This window comes from Argopecten irradians, chromosome 7, assembly GCF_041381155.1.
Source record: "Argopecten irradians isolate NY chromosome 7, Ai_NY, whole genome shotgun sequence".
Classification (NCBI taxonomy): domain Eukaryota; kingdom Metazoa; phylum Mollusca; class Bivalvia; order Pectinida; family Pectinidae; genus Argopecten; species Argopecten irradians.
The window spans coordinates 41,579,608-41,597,334 of record NC_091140.1 but is presented as its reverse complement, the minus strand read 5'-3'; the positions used below and the strand labels follow the sequence as shown (position 1 = coordinate 41,597,334).

Here is a 17,727-nt window from a genome sequence, read left to right as displayed (position 1 = left end):
CACTGGTGGTAATGGTGTGAAGTAAGTAACTTTTGTCACTAAATAAAAATACTATATCGTCTGCTCCTGTTTTTGATAGAAAAAATATCATTTGTCAGCGGTGGAGCATCTTTAAATCAATAACGTTCCACTGAAATTTGTATGTCTCTCTTCACTCGCTGGAGATACAACATTTACTTCATGTTCTATCTTCAATAATGTCGATTGAGAACAAGCTAGGAAAAGCCAATGCGAAATACTAACGTTGTATTAGATTTATACGACATTTTATCTATGCTAATTTCTTACTAACCGCAAAGTAAATAGAGACGATGACCCTTGGTCCATATATCTGTAGTAGCAGACGACACAGCCTACAACGCCTTTCTAGGTAGCAAAGAGGGATCCTGCAGATATGCTTTGATAGTAGTTATTGTTTTATTGTCAAATATCGATCATGGCTACTGGGACTGAAACCGACTTGTCATGGTATGTATCTAATGTGTGTATTGTGCCTTGATGTCAATATCACATACGTAACTATACATCTGTACATATGAGCAATACATTGTCGTGATATATATACTGTACGTGTGTGATAAGTACACTATATAATTATCCTGTTATAAGACGCACATACGATCCCTTTGATAGCATGAAGGATAGTAATTACTTATTAACTCGCCACGCCTTGTAAAATTCGAAATTATAATGAAATTAGTTGTAAAGGGCATACGTGATTTTAACGTAGTTTAACCATAATATGTTTACTCTGTGAAGCTATATTTACTAAATAGATAGAAAAAAACACCACACAGTCATGCAACATCTCGGAGAATTCCGGAAATCTTCGGAAATTTCTCCGAGATATACACAAGGCCGGAGACCCACGCTTGAATGCACTGCATTACGTATACGTATTCGTACGCTACAGTGCAATCAACCGTGTTCCTGTCCCACCAAAACAATCAACCGTGTTCCTGTCCCACCAAAACAACACTGATTGTGGGTTAACCAGTAACTGGTTCATCCTCAACGGCTTTCAGAATGAATTGCTATTTAAAGCTCCGCGTGATACTGTCACAAAATGTATTTTCCCTTACTACTTGGCTGACCTGTGGATATGAATAGATTTGTACAATATGACGTTACATATCGTCGGAGACCTACGGTTGATTGCTCTACACTAGTACTGCGCTATACGCTAATTAAATAAGCATCGTATATACTGCAGGGGTTACTTCCACTGTCGGTACATCCACCCCTGGACTATCTCTAAAAACCGAAGGCATTTCAGAAGAAAAAATGACTCATCACAGGCCTGCAGATATTTACTTTGAATATTACAGGGAGAGCGATGGCTGATATGAGCAAATCGTGCTGATATATCTCTTGGTTTCACAACTCTCTGATTACTTCGGGATTGTCGCGACGATGTTCGGAAGAGTTCAGAATGATTCGGCATATTTCGAGCATATTTTTCACGTGTACACGTTTATGGCGTGCCGAACGTTGCAAAATTCAATAAGTAAAAAACATTTGTGCGAAAAAAAAATGTGTTTGTAATATATCGTTATATGTGTTCATTATTTTTAATATGTGTGTGTGAAAAAATATTTGTGTGTATTTTCTTTATATTTGTGTGTGAAAAAGAGGTTTGTGTGTAAAAATATATATTTGTATGTGATTTTGTTTTATATTTGTGTGAACAAAATTTCTTTGTGTGTATGAAAAATATATTTGTGTGTATTTTTTTTTATATTTGTGCGCGAAAAAATGGTTTGTGTGTAAAAAATATATATTTGTGTGTGATGCTGTTTTATGTTTGTGTGTGAAAATCACACATAAATATATATTTTTACACAAAAATATGTTTTTCACACACACAAAGATATTATTGAACAAAAAATTATTTTTACATGTAAATATTAAAAAAATTACATAAACATTCATTGTTTTTACACACAAATTAAAACATATTGAACACATATAACGATATATTACATAACATTTTTTTCTTTACACATTTTATTTTCCTTATTGAATTTTGCAACGTTCGGCACGCCATACACGTTAAAAAGATATGTTTTTACTTTTATAATCAAAAATTCTTCCAGTGCTGCAACTTTATAAAAAGTGGTAAAATTAGAAAGTTTAAACCTCGAACAGACGGAGGAAAATGTGTTTAACATTTAAACAGTGATAGACCATACAACTTAAATGAATGAGATATTAATTCTAACGACTTTTTTTTTGTATCATCAGCAGTCTCGGAAGTATACGGTTTGGAGAGGAAATTAAAGAGAAGGAGTTTTGTATGAGAAAAGGCGCAACATTCATTAACCATGGTTCATATGGGATGGTGCCTCGACGCGTCAAGGAACTTCAAAAAAGGTAAGCGAAACCGCAATAAAGGAAATTTCTATAAATTAAATTCAAAAGACTAGTTAAATTGACATTTACTTATTTGAAAATTAAAGCTCTTAAAGGGACATGAACCTTAAATAAGTTGTTCTGTATGCTTAGATATGGTTTTCAGATGCTTATTGAATATTTTATTACAATGATTGGTTACCTAAAACGACAGGAAAACGTGGGGAATGCCTACCCCAAAAATGATAAAAATAGACCGTCATATTCTATTTTTGGAACACAAAACGAAAGCTGGCCGAAAGCGAGGTTATAATGAACAACAAACTTGCTGACAAGACAAGGAATATTTGTTTTCCACATTTTAAGATTGTTTTCTAATTTACGATGGTTGACAAATGAAGTTTAAGCCATATTTGTTATAAAACAATTTGTATTTAGCGTAAGAATTATTAGTCAAAAGTCAAACGAGACTTTTCATTCGACAGTGCACCGCGAAGTGAGGTTCCTGACTTATTGCACATATGTACATCACGCAAGTATAAAGTGGGGAGTTGCTCCCGTCTCTTGTGTTTCAGTGATCCATTTACATTTACCTATTTTCCAAATCGCGCACTTAACTGACTCTTGACGTTCATCGTTTTCTATCAGAATTCGTTTGTGTTCGCTTCACTCACGTTTTTGACCCACCATTTTGTTTACATTTGTGCAGTGCATTGTGGGAGGTCACTAAAGTTCAACACTACTATACTATCGTTACAAAATTCGACCGGGACGGTTCAAAATACAAAAAGATGGAATTTCCATTATAATTATTTTATTTGACACATTTGCACAATAACTGATATATATTACTTAGTAAGGTATCTGACACGTCTTAAATATGTATTTTACTCAAATTTACATGGTTTATTTAGGTTCATGTCCCTTTAAAAACCAACGTAGGTGTATTCATATATATCATTTTTTGCTCGTGGACTGTTTGTCTTCCCAGTATATAGGTGTGCCCCGATGATTAACCGAACCTGCTGAAGTGCTACCTTAGTGAACATCACCATAAGACACCGTGAATCCTAACTCATTGATTCCCGAAAATACACGCGTTGCTATTCCTTTAGCGCAAACATACAGATTCTATACATAGATCGAAGTTGATTTGAATTCGTTGAGAGCCAAAGAGGATATAACGACGGTGCCATGAGATCAAAGAGAAACTCGGCAACGATGTCGATGGAGATGGTTTGGAGATCTTTTTTGAGTGGGTTGAAAATATAGAAATCGAAGGGGAATAAAATTAAGAAGAAAAAAACGATTTTGTACATTCATTATCTTTTCAATAAAAGATGAAAAATAAGGGAAGGATTCACGAATCGTTTTCAACTATTGCTTTCTCCGACACCATTAAGCTTGTTCATAAAATAATCAACTGCAACAAAGCACCCCTGAAACTGGTTATATTTCAGGTATTTATACGTAACAGACGAACACCCAGATGATTGGTTCCAGAGACGTGGCGAGCAGTTATGGATTGAAGCAAGAGACGTTGCTGCAAAATTCGTCAATTCTGACACTGACGAATTGTTTTTGGTTCAGAACGCAACTACAGGTAGTGCAATTTGAAACAAAGAAAATATTATAAAGCCTTTTCAAAACTCGTGATTTCACGGATGATAATTGACGATTATTAAACATTTGAAGTTTTTTTCCCTGTGTGTCAGTATTGTATGGCATTCTATGGTCAATTTCAAATCTAACTTTCCAAGTTTGTTTTAATGACGGTAAGAAAAATCCTCTTAAGACAATTTTTATGACATAAATGTGTTTGGAGTTGCTTAACAATGCTTTCTAGGAGGAAGGACAATCAGTTGTGAAGCGATTGCTTCATTTTCAAAGTGCTAAAATAATTCTGATGGAATGCTGCGTCCGTTCATTTTGACATTTTTTGAGTCTTTAAAAAATAGAACTTCTGAAGAATTATGTTCTTTTATTACGCATTCTAATCATTGTACTTATGATTTCTTAATGTGTCAAAGTTTGATTACGCAAACATTGTTTTGTTTTTGTATGATTTGTTTTTCTCTCTAGGTGTCAACACGATATTAAAAGCACTGAAACTGAAGGAGACAGAAGCAGTTATGATTACAAACAATACATACAGAGCCGTACAGAACACAGCCTGTCATATCTCAACAGGGGGAGGCGGTAGGACGTGTCTATAAATATCCCCACGTTCACTCGATCAACGTTGATATCACAATGGAAAAAATATCCGATTTATATCTGACAGACAATATTAACCTTACATATGTGATAATCTTGTCGTAAAGTTAATTGTTTTAATGACAATATTATTTCGAATCATTAAAAATATCATTGCTGATAAACGTTGATATCACGGTGAAAAAGTAAACAATAAGAACATTACATATATAATGCATTTGCCGTAAAGCAAACTGTTCTATAAAAGTATTTTAACGAATTATAACATTATCATTCATTTGCTTATCAATTGTATTCTTTACCAGTATATCTATTCATCGGGATCAACTATAATGTGCTATCACCTCTAAAGTCTTTTTTTCTCAATTATGAATAGGCAACTATAAACGTTACAAAACTTCTAACTATCGATTATTTGGTACATATAATCGGATATCATTGTTCTTTGTTTGTCGTAAGTCGTTTTTGACATTTGTGCTGTTGGTTTGTCGTAAGTCGTTATTGACATTTGTGCTGTTGGTTTGTCGTAAGTCGTTATTGACATTTGTACTGTATGTAAACAGGAGCAAAGTTACACATGATGGAGATTCATTTTCCTATCAAATCAGAAGATGAGGTCGTTCAGCAATACATCAACTTCCTCGACGAGCATCCCGATGTAAAGATCGCTATGATTGGTACGTTACTGAAATAAGCAACATCTCAATGTGAGGAAGGCTGTGGTTGGTCGATTTATTCATAAGTACAACATTAAAATGATGAAAAGTTTGCAATTAAGTGGTAAGTTATTTCACATTTTCAATCAACAATAGAAAAACTGTGATTGGTAAGTTTCTTTACGAGATCAACCTGCAATTCGTAGTTGTTAAAGCGACGATAGTTGATCGGTTATTTTACAGTAGCAAACATAATTTCATTGTTAGGAGGGATATGATTGATCAGTTACAATTACATATGTACTGTATCAACTATCGTCACAATGTTAAAGCGGCTAGTATTGGTTAATTTCTGAACAGTATCCGCCAAAATTGAAATGTAACAGATGCGTTGATTGCCCATATTTCTCTCCACCGATTTTGTTTGTTTAAACAGACCATATTACAAGTGCCTCAGCATTACGTCTTCCCATTAAAAAGATAATAAAAGTCTGCCGGGATCACAACGTACTTTCTATGATTGACGGTGCGCATGCTCCAGGACAGGTTCCACTTGACATGAAGGATATTGAGCCTGATTTTTACACAGGTACCCTGTACTATTAAAATTATCCAGTTTTCGCCATTTTTGATACAATCCTTCTCACTTATAAATCCTTGTATTAAGTATATTAAATTAATCGGTTCCATTGTAGCATTCTTGTGATTTACCCACAGGGAATTTCCACAAATGGTTATACACGCCTCGTGGATGTGCTCTACTGTACATCAAAAAGGAGCACCAGAAGTGGGCGTGTCCATTGGTAACATCAACCAATCACAATAAGAGTATGGCTCTGCAGTTCTTTATGCAGGGCACACGTGACGACTGTCCATACTTCTGTTTACCGGAGGCTCTGCGATTCTACAATGGTATTGGTGGAATGGTAGGTCAGAAAATAAAAAGAATCTGCATAATATGATGCATGCTACAACAAAGTCCAACTCTAAAAACTGATTTAATTATGCATCGCTATAAGTTGAACATAGATAAAAACTTAAAAATTAAAAAGTGATGACAATCTGACCTCAGGATCATGAAACAGACTTAAGTCCAAATCTGTTTTAATTTTAGATTTAGCCAATCAAACATGTTGTTACAAAACGTTTATGATTGACTAAGTTAAAACTCCAGTCTAAGATTCTTTTCTGGAGCCAGGTGTTTCAGAACAGGAAGCGTTATATGCACAATCTCTTGTCTTGGTAATATTTGTTTCAATTTTATAAGAAGATATATATGACTGTTTCGTGTTTGTTGTGACTAAACCAGAATATATTCTATCATGTATTTATTTTGACTTTAGGAAACTATAATACGATACTGCTCAGATCTACTGGACGAAGCAGCCAATAAGATGGTAAAAGAATGGGGTACACACAAACTTCCTGTTCCTAAAGAGATGGAGGCGCCATGCATGAGATTGATCAAGTTACCAAAACTAACTGGCTATTCACCAACTACGGTAAATTAAAATCAAAACAACGAATATATATTTGTCATTACTGTCGATTCTGATGTGTCTTGACCGGGGTCAAATTGTTCAAAAGTTGATTAGGCTAATAACATAATTAATGTATATTTTATTTCCCCTCTGCTGTAAATCATGTAATTATATCTTGTCAACAATTGGTAAGTCACCAAAGAATGGAGTTATTAAAGAATTTAGAAATTTTCATTTTTCATGTTGGATTTTATAGAAATTATTTCATCTGATTAAAAAAAAGCCATTAACTGGGATTAGCCTAATCACATTTTTAAGAACCGAGCCGTGGGGACAGAAGTCAACACGAGGGCGAATGGTTTTCTTAAAAACCAAATGATGAGGCAATGGTTTCATTGCTCACAACACTTGCCAATCATGAAGATCGGCGAAAGAGAGGAGGGAAAGGGGTAGCTTAATATGCACGACTCTCTGCATTGTTTTGGATACATTGTTACTATTTGACTTCGCTGAAAATCCACGTTGAAGTGTTCATGCGTAGAACTAGAATACCGTATAGTCGGCTATTTTCGGAGGAGGACATTTTCTTAATTTCACGAATTACATTGTGTATTGAGAAAATAGTTAACTCAAATGCACCATAAAATATAGATCGCGAAAAAGTTGACCCGCTAAAATTTAATCTTCTCATTTTTACTTTATTTATTCAAATTTTTAATCCGCGTGAATAACCGGCCATATGTTTAAAAGTTCAAATGTGTAAATGAGTCAATAATCTATTATAGTATTATATGTCTAAAGTCATTACACTTTACTTTTACAGAATGACGCTTTGCGGCTGTTTGCCGACATATACAGCCGATTTAACATACAAGTTGTCACTATATGTGGATATGGAGACATGTATGTCCGCATTTCTGCCAACGTCTACAACACGGCGTCGGACTACGACAAGTTGATCGCAGCCATCCGGGAATTGAGAGAGTAAGATTTCATAATTATAATATAATATATAAAATATAAAGCAATCTTATAGTGTATATGGAGAAGGCGTTTGCAAGTTAGATCTAACTTGTGTCCGGTCATGCTGCATTTATGGGAACAAAATATGTTTAAACTAAAGAGAGTAAGACAAGTGACGATCAGTTATGGTTCTTCAAATAGTCTATACTATAGCGTCAGCGTTCTAGTACATATCGTATTAAAACTACTTCATGTATATTTTTGTTGTTTTAAACTTAATTTCCAAATCCTATTTTTTCTTGACGCTACTTTTGTCATTTATTGTTAAAAGAAACGAATTAAAATAAAGTTTAATATATTAATATATTTTTTACAGTACATCAGAAATGACGTCACCTATTTTGACGTCATTTGGACATTCAATCAGGGACGCGGAATTTTCCTTCAGGAAAGGGTCCACCTTTGTTAACAATGCAGCTAGAGGAAGTGTTCCCAGACGAGTCCGAGAAATCCACTTGAGGTACGCATGTTGAACAGGTTAATGTAAATCAACTTTCTTCGCGGCTACTAAATTTCGCGATTTCCGTTTCAAAACATTTTCGCGGAGATCAAGTTTCGCGGAATTTAAATTTGATGGAGATATCTTTGAATTTTACTGTCCAAGAATTGTGGAAGAGATCGATTCGCGGAAATGAACTTTCTCGAACTTTCATTTATCGCGAAATTCGCGAAAATAAATCGCACGCGAAAGAAAGTTGGTTTACAGTACCGTAAGGGGTCAAACTTTGCGATTTTATCTAAAATCGAGAAAGCTTTAACGGTTTTAAAATTTCACCATCTGGCTTTTACGTAGTATTATATAATTCAACCGTTTCTCAATATTTCGCAGACCAAATTTTCGCAACCATAGCAATGTCCTGCGAAATCGAAGAAATCGCAAAAATATCATCCTGCGAAAACAACTGGTTTTAAGAAATATTGAATGTCCTAAAACATAAAATATACATGTACATAATGATAAAATGTACCTAACGGCAAAGAGGTTATACAAAGAGGAAATAATTGAAATCAATATAACAAATGGCAAGAAACTACAACAAACAGACCAAGAAAAGGATAGACATAAAGGAGTAGCTGTGGTTTTCACGTTAGCTTTCAAACAGAAATAAACATACCTTAATATCATTAACATTCTCTTTAGAAATAAGATTGCACTATACAGCTCTTTTATGCTTCTTAAAATTAAATCATGATAGGAAAATGTTATTGCACCAGTCTATGAAATGATGTGCCCAATCATTTTTTTGTGGTCACGTTCGATCATAACTCAAAAATTTTAATGTGTTGTGCATAAGCTCGGTATAAAAATTCAAATTATACTTTTTAATTCGTGCATTATTATCACTTCATTAAAACCAAACTGTTGCCATAGATACATTGATGAATTCGATGACCACCCTGATGATTGGATGCGGAGGAAAGTATACAACATGTGGATTGAATCCCGAGATTGTGCTGCAAAGTTCGTTAACGCTGATCCCGAAGGATTTGTCTTTGTTCAGAACGCTACAACAGGTAAGTGCTGCAAATACAGAGAAATTAAATCAAAACAACGACAGGTAACTATTGTAAACCTCTTGTTTGTTTGATTAATTTACGTCCTATTAACAGCTATGGACGGCCTGCCATTTATGCGGTGTGCTGCATGTATGTTGTGCGAGGTGCGTGTTTTGGGAGACTGTGGTATATTCATGTTGTGTCTTCTTGTATAGTGGAACTGTTGTCCTTTTTAGTGCTATATCACTGAAGTATGCCGCCAAAGGCACCAAGCAACACACCCCACCCGGTCACATTATACTGACAACGGGCGAACTAGTCGTCCCACTCCCTGTATGCTGAGCGCAAAGCAGGAGCAGAAGCTACCACTTTTGTAGACTTTGGTGTGTCTCGGCCAGGCGATAGCACCCAGAGCCTTCCTCACAGGGGCGAACGCTCAACCCAAGGCCAAAAGTGAGGCGTTGCCAAGGGAGGCATTAGGAAAGATAAAGTCAGTTAGGAAGAAGATAAAAGATAATATCCTAAATTTAGTCGCCTTTTACGATCATGCAATAGGGGCAGCAGGTACAATTCTAACGCCCTACCTGCAGGGCAATTGTAAACCTCTAGAATAGAAATAAAGAAAAAGGGAATACACAGATAACAGATATAATGTAAGTGTTGTATACATCGAGATATAAATCAAAATTTACAATGAGTAAGTGTTGTAAAGATCGCGAAGTAACGACAAAAACCTCAAACAACCAGAGAGAAGTATTGCATACATCGAGAAATAAAGCAAAAGCGATAATAACAACAGATGAGTGCTGCAAAGCTCGAGTAAGAAAAAGTAAAAGTTATCTCAAGATTGTGTACACCTCGAGAAATAAAACAAACGCTTACATAACCACATGCAATAATAGAATAAGAGGTAGGTGTTGCAAAGATGAACATCAAATAAGAAGCTATAGCAACACTTCAGTTAATTGTAGAAAGTCAGCAGAAGCGCCATTAGGTAGTGTGGTTTTCAACACGTTCGGTAATAAACTAAAATGTCCTGCAACAGCTGGTAAGAATCCGGTTCGGAAGCTGGAGGAAGGAATATTTAATAATTTTCCTTTGATCGGGTGGTTAAGTGGTTAAGTCTCTCGCCTTTCACCTAGCCGGCCGGGGTTCGATCCCCGGCACTGACGTGAAAAGATTAGGGGTCACCTGCCCGATCACGTGGGTTTTCTCCGGGCACTCCGGTTTCCTCCCACACTAAGATCCCTCGCGCGCTTACATCCGGGCCATCGGGGGTTATAAACATAGTTGTATAAGTTTTTCCGTAATCTATGTAAAATAAGTAAAGTTTATATTGATATTTATAATTGTCCTGTGGTCTGCTGCATCATCGGCGACACTCGCTATATAAATGTAGTTGCATTTATAATTTTTTGAAATTGTTCTTAATACTAGTATTTGGTTAGATGGTTGGTTGGACTTATCAAACTAAAGCACAGTCTCCCATTTGTGCAATATATATTGCGTTTGTGTGTATGTCTGTATGTTTTTGGAGGCTGTGGTAAATTTAACTCATACCCTTTTAAAGCGCTACCTCACTGAAGCATGTCGTCCAGGATACAATACAATCACACCCCACCTGGTCACATTAAACTGATAACGGGGAAACCAGTTGCCCAACTCTCTTCATGCTGAGCGTTAAGAAAGAGCAAAAACTACCATTTTATAGATTATAGTGTGTCTTAGTCAGGGGATAGAACCCAAAGCCTTCACCACTTGTGCGAGTGTTATACAGTATCAAGGGAAACGTTAGGATGAAGAAAATTATTACAAAAATGTAGTGTTGTTTCTTGTTTATCTATAGCATTTAATTCTGTACTAAAGACGTATCCGTTTAAACCTGACGATGCCTTGATGTTTACCGACAACTCTTTTGGAGCATTACAGAATACGTGTCGCTACCTATCGACCCAAAGGCAAGGTAACTTTGTAGACTGTGAATGATACGTTACAATGAAATACACTTGATTTGAAATCGGATGTATTGAAAAACAGTTGAACTTGAAATAAATTATAATCCCCTTTCATCAGTATTTATAACCATTTTCCATTTTTTAATGAAGTTCTGTTGTAAAAAAATCTCGTTTTAATTCTGGGCTATGAGATAATAATAGGTCTTTCTTTTTTATGTATAAAGCGTTTGTGCGGGACTAGTATCTCCTGTGATGATGAAACGTAACTCTTTGTAATCTTCCAGCTGAAATGACGTTAACGCGGCATGTCGTATTCTAACGTCATTCCATCACCGATAATAATAACAGTCCCGCACAAACGTTATCAGGTGTTACGTTATACATGAATTAGTCCTATTGTTTAGATTAAATCTGCATATCTTTTCCAGGTATGAAAGCCCATATTTTGAAAATTGCATTCCCAATCAACAGCGAAGACGATGTAGTTGAGGAACATCGCAAATTCATAACAGACCATCCTGACATCAAAATGGTTGTCGTAGGTAACTATGGAAATTAGTCATATGTTTGTCAAGTATTCGTTATGTATGCTTTTGTAAAGTTCAATCCGGTCAAACAGTCATTCGAAGTACCTTTTGTGTTTGTTTGTTTGATTAATTAACATCCTATTAACAGCTATGGTTATGTAAGGACGGCCTCCCATGGATGCGGTGTGTTGCGTGTATGTTGTGCGAGGTGTGTGTTTTGGGAGATTGCGGTATATTCATGTTGTGTCTTGTTGTATAGTAAAACTGTTGTCCTTTTTATAGTGCTATATCACTGAAGCATGCCGCCGATGACAACAAACATCACCCGATCACATTATACTGACAACGGGCGAACTAGTCGTCCCATTCCCTGTATGCTGAGCGCTAAGCAGGAGCAGAAACTACCTTTTTTTATAGACTTTGGTGTGTCTCGGCCAGGGGACAGAACCCATAGCCTTCCTCAAAGGGGCGAACGCTCAACTCAATGCCAAAGTGAGGCGGTGCCAAGTCAGTTAGGAAGACGAGAAAAGTTAAGATACTAAATTTAGTCGCCTTTTACGATCATGCAATAGTTGCAGCAGGTACAATTCTGACGCCCTACCTGCTAGGGACACAAGTACGCATAATGACATGATTTGTTGGAGAAAGAGATATGTTTCGAACGTTGTTTCGCACATTTGTTTCATTTTATTGTCAAAATTTAAGTTACACAACAATTTACGAGTCATGTGTCACCTGTTTTTCCTAGAAGGGCGACGTATTCTTGTTTTTGAATGTGTAAGGTTTACGCCTTATCTTTTATATTAGTAAGCAGTTGATATAATTATGTTTGATATTGTTGGAGCACCACGATGATGGGGGTATAGAACAGCAGTATACCATTAGTTTGTTAACAATGATAAAATCGTACGATTAACAATGATAAAATCGTACGATTAGGTTTTATGTCGATAATGATAAAGGTAGTATGTTGATAATCACCGGGTTGTTTTCTTGCCCGTAGATCACATTACAAGTCGTACTGCCCTAATGTTTCCGGTCCAGAAGATCGTCGACCTTTGTAAGGAACTGGGCGTCATGGTTCTTGTAGATGGCGCTAATGCACCCGGACAAGTAGCATTGGACATTACGGCTTTGGATCCCGACTTTTACTCCGGTATGTGTTATATTCCGTCTTTGCATATTACAAAGTTACCTCCCTTGCGCGTCCATTGTGACGTCATTTTTTGTGAGAGAAATTCACGTCGGTTTGTCTGAAAAAGTATGACGTTACGCTTGTGCAAATAAGCCTGTGATTTGCAAATAATGAAGAAAGTACACCGTAATGCTTTTATTATGACTCATTTCAAGACATTTCAGTCTAATATTGTTTTATGGCATTTAGATCTGCAACGATGATGCAATTTTTTTAACATTACGTTCAAATGACATGGACATCTGCAATAGTAAATTATTACATATACATGTATGTGTCTTTCTAGTTCCAAGTGTTTATTTTAGCCCCCTCCTGTAGGAATGAACATTTTAAATTAAAACTCACTGAAAACATTTGAATATGAAGGAAATGTTGAAAATGCTTTAATTGCACCGTATAATTCTTATTTTCTCTCGTTCTATTTGATTTATTTTTAATGGTATTAAAATTGGTACGTGTTACTTGAAAAAGGGAATAAGAAAATATGACCTTTTAAAATTCTTTGATAATAGGGAACTTTCACAAATGGGCGTTTTGCCCTAGAGGATGTGGATTCCTGTTCGTGAAGGAAGCTCACCGTCATCTGATCAAACCACTAGTGACGTCACACAACTATCAACAAGGGCTGACCAAAGAGTTTTTAATGCAGGGTTGTCGTGACGACACGCCGTATATAACATTAAAGCACGCGCTTCAGTTCTATAAGGACATCGGCGGAATGGTAATTATCATATAATTAATAAATGGAGCTGACATTGACGTCACAACAAACGGTTATATCTCTTTACTTCCAATATCTAGTTTGCCAAGTGCAACAAAGATTATTGTAAAAAATGTTTTCACTTAAACAAAATGCTTCAGAATGTCATGAAGTAAAATAGACTACAAATTAAGGTCTAAATCTAGTACCAGTTTCGCGACATCATGATATGATCCAATTTTCTGAACATTCCTTAACTTAAAGGAATTCCTTAACCTAAAATTGTCCATAGGGAAGAATTACAGAAGTTAAGGAATATATTGAGTTAAGGAGACTTCCTTATAATTCGTAATGATTTCCTGTGAAAAATTTGAAGTTAAGAGATTCCTTATCTTAGAAATGTTCATGAAACTTGGTCCTGGTATACTACGTAATATATTTACTTAATTTGGCATTTTCCAGGAGAAGGTTTTGGACTATAACACTAACCTACTACATGAAGCAGTAGACCTACTTATCTCTGGATGGGGCACACATACCCTACCCATCCCGAAGTCAATGGAACCGCCATGTGCTAGAATGATCAAACTTCCACTGCTCAAGGATTACCATGGCAACGCGGTCAGTGGTGACCATTACATTGGTTTCTCTATCTGTCAAAACAAGATCATAATTCTATGTCGATTCTGAATGCACACATTACCTAAAATATATATATATATATGAGTTAACTTTCATGAAATGCCTTCCAAGGCATCCTCGATAGTCCAGGGGTTACTATCACTGTCGTTATATCTACCCATAGACTATGTCATAATACAACTCACAACATAAGACAACATAAGACATAGGCTATTTCAGCTTAATTTGTACATCAAAAGAATCGATTAAAGGTACACAGTATTTTGACTGCATTGCTTTGAAGTCAGGCGTCGCTCTCTTTGTAATCTTTAAAGGAAGAGGACAGCGATAATAATACTTAAATCATCAAAGATGCTTTCAAGGAAGAAATAAACCATGTCGTCAGATGTTGGTATTTCTTTTTAATTATCAATGCGATATTAAGAAAAAAAGTTTAATCATATTATATTAACAAAAAAATTGTCAACAATAAAAAAAAAACAAATCTTAAGTTTATTAATACAGGTATAGACTTTTTTACGATTAACATAGTCTTTATAAATTAATTTTTAGATTAAACAATACCAGTATTTATAAACTATATTTAGAATTACCACAATACTTATAAACCTTTTTTTAAGATTAGTGCAATAGTTATAAGCTGTTTTTAAGATTAGACCAATATTTGTAAATTATTTTTAAGATTAACGTTATCTTTATTAACTATTTTTACAATAAGCACAATATATGTAAATTACTTTTAAGATTAACCTAATCTTTATCAACTATTTTTAGGTCATCGGGTCAGGATGATCTATTGTCTTCATGCATCGTTCGTCGTCGTGCGCCATGCACCGTCCACCGTGCATCATGCACTTTTCATTCAAACGACTTCTTCTCAATAACCGAAATGCCCAGGACACTCATGTTTGGCCTGAAGTATGCTATGATGAAGGGATACTAAGTTTGTTCAAATGAATGACCTTGACTTTCATTCAAAGTCACAGGGGTCAAAAAGGATAATATCTTTAAACGTCTTCTCCTCAAGAAACAAAAGACCCAGGTTACTCATGCTGGGCCTGCGGCATGCTGGGATGAAGGGCTACCAAGTTTGTTCAAATTAATGACATTACCTTCATTCAATGTCACAGGGGTCAAATAGGCTAAAACCTTTAAATGACTTTTTTATGAATAACTAAAAGGCCTAGATACCTGATATTGGGCCTGTGCCATGATAGGATGAAGAACTACCAAGTTTGTTCAAATGAATGAGGTTGATCTTCATTCAATGTCACAATGTCAAATAGTCCTAAATCTTTAAACGACTTCTTGTGAATAACTAAGAGGCCTAGAGACTGGATATTGAATTTGTAGCACGGTGGGGATCAAGGGACTTTCATTCATGGTCCAATTCATCAAATAAATCAGAACCTGAACTTCTTCTTTTGTATTGACTTAAATGTTTGCCAGTCTACTACATTCTTTGAGGTGTTGTATTGGGCCAATAGTCATATGACCGATAAGGCCCATGGGGGGCCTCTTATTACAATTAGCACAATCTTTTTAAACCATTTTACGATTAACACTTTTAAAAAACACCGCCAATAATACAAATAACAGTACAACGAGAACAGAATCAGGTACCGCGGAATAGTAAGCGTCCTCTGCTAATTGACCAAAATCAGGATTTGGGCAAAATTTTTTATTTACAACAAGGGGGCAGATAGAAAACCACAAGTACTGAATGATAGGTTTGACTTTACTTTGCTAATGACAAGCGTATTGTTTTTACATTTATAAGCCTTTCACTGACTAAGATACCTTATTGTCTTACAGGAGGACGCTGCTCGTCTCGTTGGTGATATATATGCCCAGTATGACGTACAAACACAGATATTTTGTGTACAAGATCATTTGTACCTGAGAGTGTCAACACAAATCTACAATGAACTAGACGACTACCGAAAACTGTGCAATGCCATCAATATTCTCCGAAAGTAGACATATATATATATATTGTCATCAGAAAATTATGATAAAAAGCAATATATGCAAACGGATGTGATATTATTTTGGCGCAATCAAACGCAACGGAAGTGAAATTAATTTGGCGCAATCAAATGTTAGCAAAAAATTGTTTTTCACAAGTTAACGTAATGATGGCTTGGCGTTGTTTAAGTTTTTGGTATATAAGACGACTTATAGAAATTATGATCATATTAAGTCATGTTTTCCTGGCGCTAATATGAGGTACACTTACTAGTATTTAATTAACACGTTATCCAAGCTTAAATGATTTTTTTCATTAAAGGGACTAAATCGTTCAAAATCATGTAATAAAGGATAAAAAATAATTATAGACGTAAACATAATTGTAAAAGTTATGTACTTTGTGTTAATAACAAAATTTAGTTTGTATAACCATTTTGTTCAAAATGGAGAAAAAAACTGAAAATAAATAGAAACGTCCAAGTCACAATTTCATATTCTTATCTTTTGAAGAGTGTAAACAATTCCTATGTGCATGCGCGATGCGGGAACATTCAAAACATCCGATCGCATGAAATGGACATGTCTGCTCAACAACTACATCTTCCTGATTACTGTGTTATATCTAATAAACGTCGAAACGTATGCAGAAGTTTTTCGTAGAGTTTCTAAGTGAAAATAATCATAGTTTGTTGCGGTTTTTGCAGCTTTAAACATCTAGATTTGTCGTAACTTTATATCATTGATATAAAAAAAACAGCCAAAGGTAGTTGTCACCGCTTCAGGAGTAATTAAACTATATGGACGCCATAGCTGTCTGGAATGGTTCAAATACTATATGAATTTATGTTTTCATTTCATTACATGGTTTTATACTTGCTTCTACCATTATTTTACTATTTTCTGTGTTTTTGGGGGATATTGTTTTTGGCTCCGTCCGTCCGTCCGTCCGAAATCCTTTTCCGGGCTATAACTCCAAAGCCGTTCAACGCAGCTCCTTGAAACTTTCTGTATACATCAGACAAGTGCCTTTTGCAATTGCGGACCTTTCATTTTGGATCTTTTTTCGGTTGCCATAGAAACTTAGTAAAAATACCAAATAACTGTTTACTTTTGTTTCCGGGCTTTAACTCCAAAACCGTTCAATGCAGCTCCGTGAAACTTTCTGTATATATCAGACAAGTGACCTAGTTGTGCCTTTTGCTGCTGCGGACTTTCCTTTTTTTCTGTTACCAATGAAACTTAGTCAAAAATTCCAAATTATAGTTTTATTTTGTTACCTGCTGTTATTTTTTCAGTTTTACAATACATGCAGTTATACTTTGATGTATTTGAGTCTTATTCCAAATTCGGGGCGCGGGGGATAATGCCACGCTTTGGGGCGGCTCCTTATTTTCATTTGTCATGATATTAAGTACATGTATTTCTTTATCATTATATTAATATTTGACTTTGTCTATATATCCTTAGTTATAATGTCTATCGTTCTGATGGACATTTCTTATATCCCTAGT

General features: G+C 35.5%; 1 protein-coding gene across 2 annotated transcripts; it reads left to right on the top strand.

Annotated features, from left to right (window-relative positions):
* Positions 1-311: 311 nt before the first annotated feature.
* LOC138328459 (uncharacterized) lies at positions 312-17,518 on the top strand. 2 transcript variants are annotated; one of them, XM_069275268.1, is made up of 17 exons: positions 312-468; positions 2,245-2,373; positions 3,813-3,955; positions 4,435-4,551; positions 5,133-5,246; positions 5,662-5,814; positions 5,943-6,151; positions 6,569-6,727; positions 7,530-7,690; positions 8,046-8,189; positions 9,102-9,244; positions 11,073-11,189; positions 11,610-11,723; positions 12,712-12,864; positions 13,416-13,624; positions 14,066-14,224; positions 16,061-17,518. In XM_069275268.1, exons 1-17 carry the CDS (start codon positions 437-439, stop codon positions 16,223-16,225), a joined length of 2,421 nt encoding a protein of 806 aa, XP_069131369.1. In that variant the 5' UTR covers positions 312-436; the 3' UTR covers positions 16,226-17,518. The 2 variants fall into 2 exon arrangements, with proteins under 2 accessions (XP_069131369.1, XP_069131370.1); XM_069275269.1 differs by having other exon boundaries at positions 322-468; positions 2,248-2,373.
* The last annotated feature ends 209 nt before the right edge of the window (positions 17,519-17,727 follow it).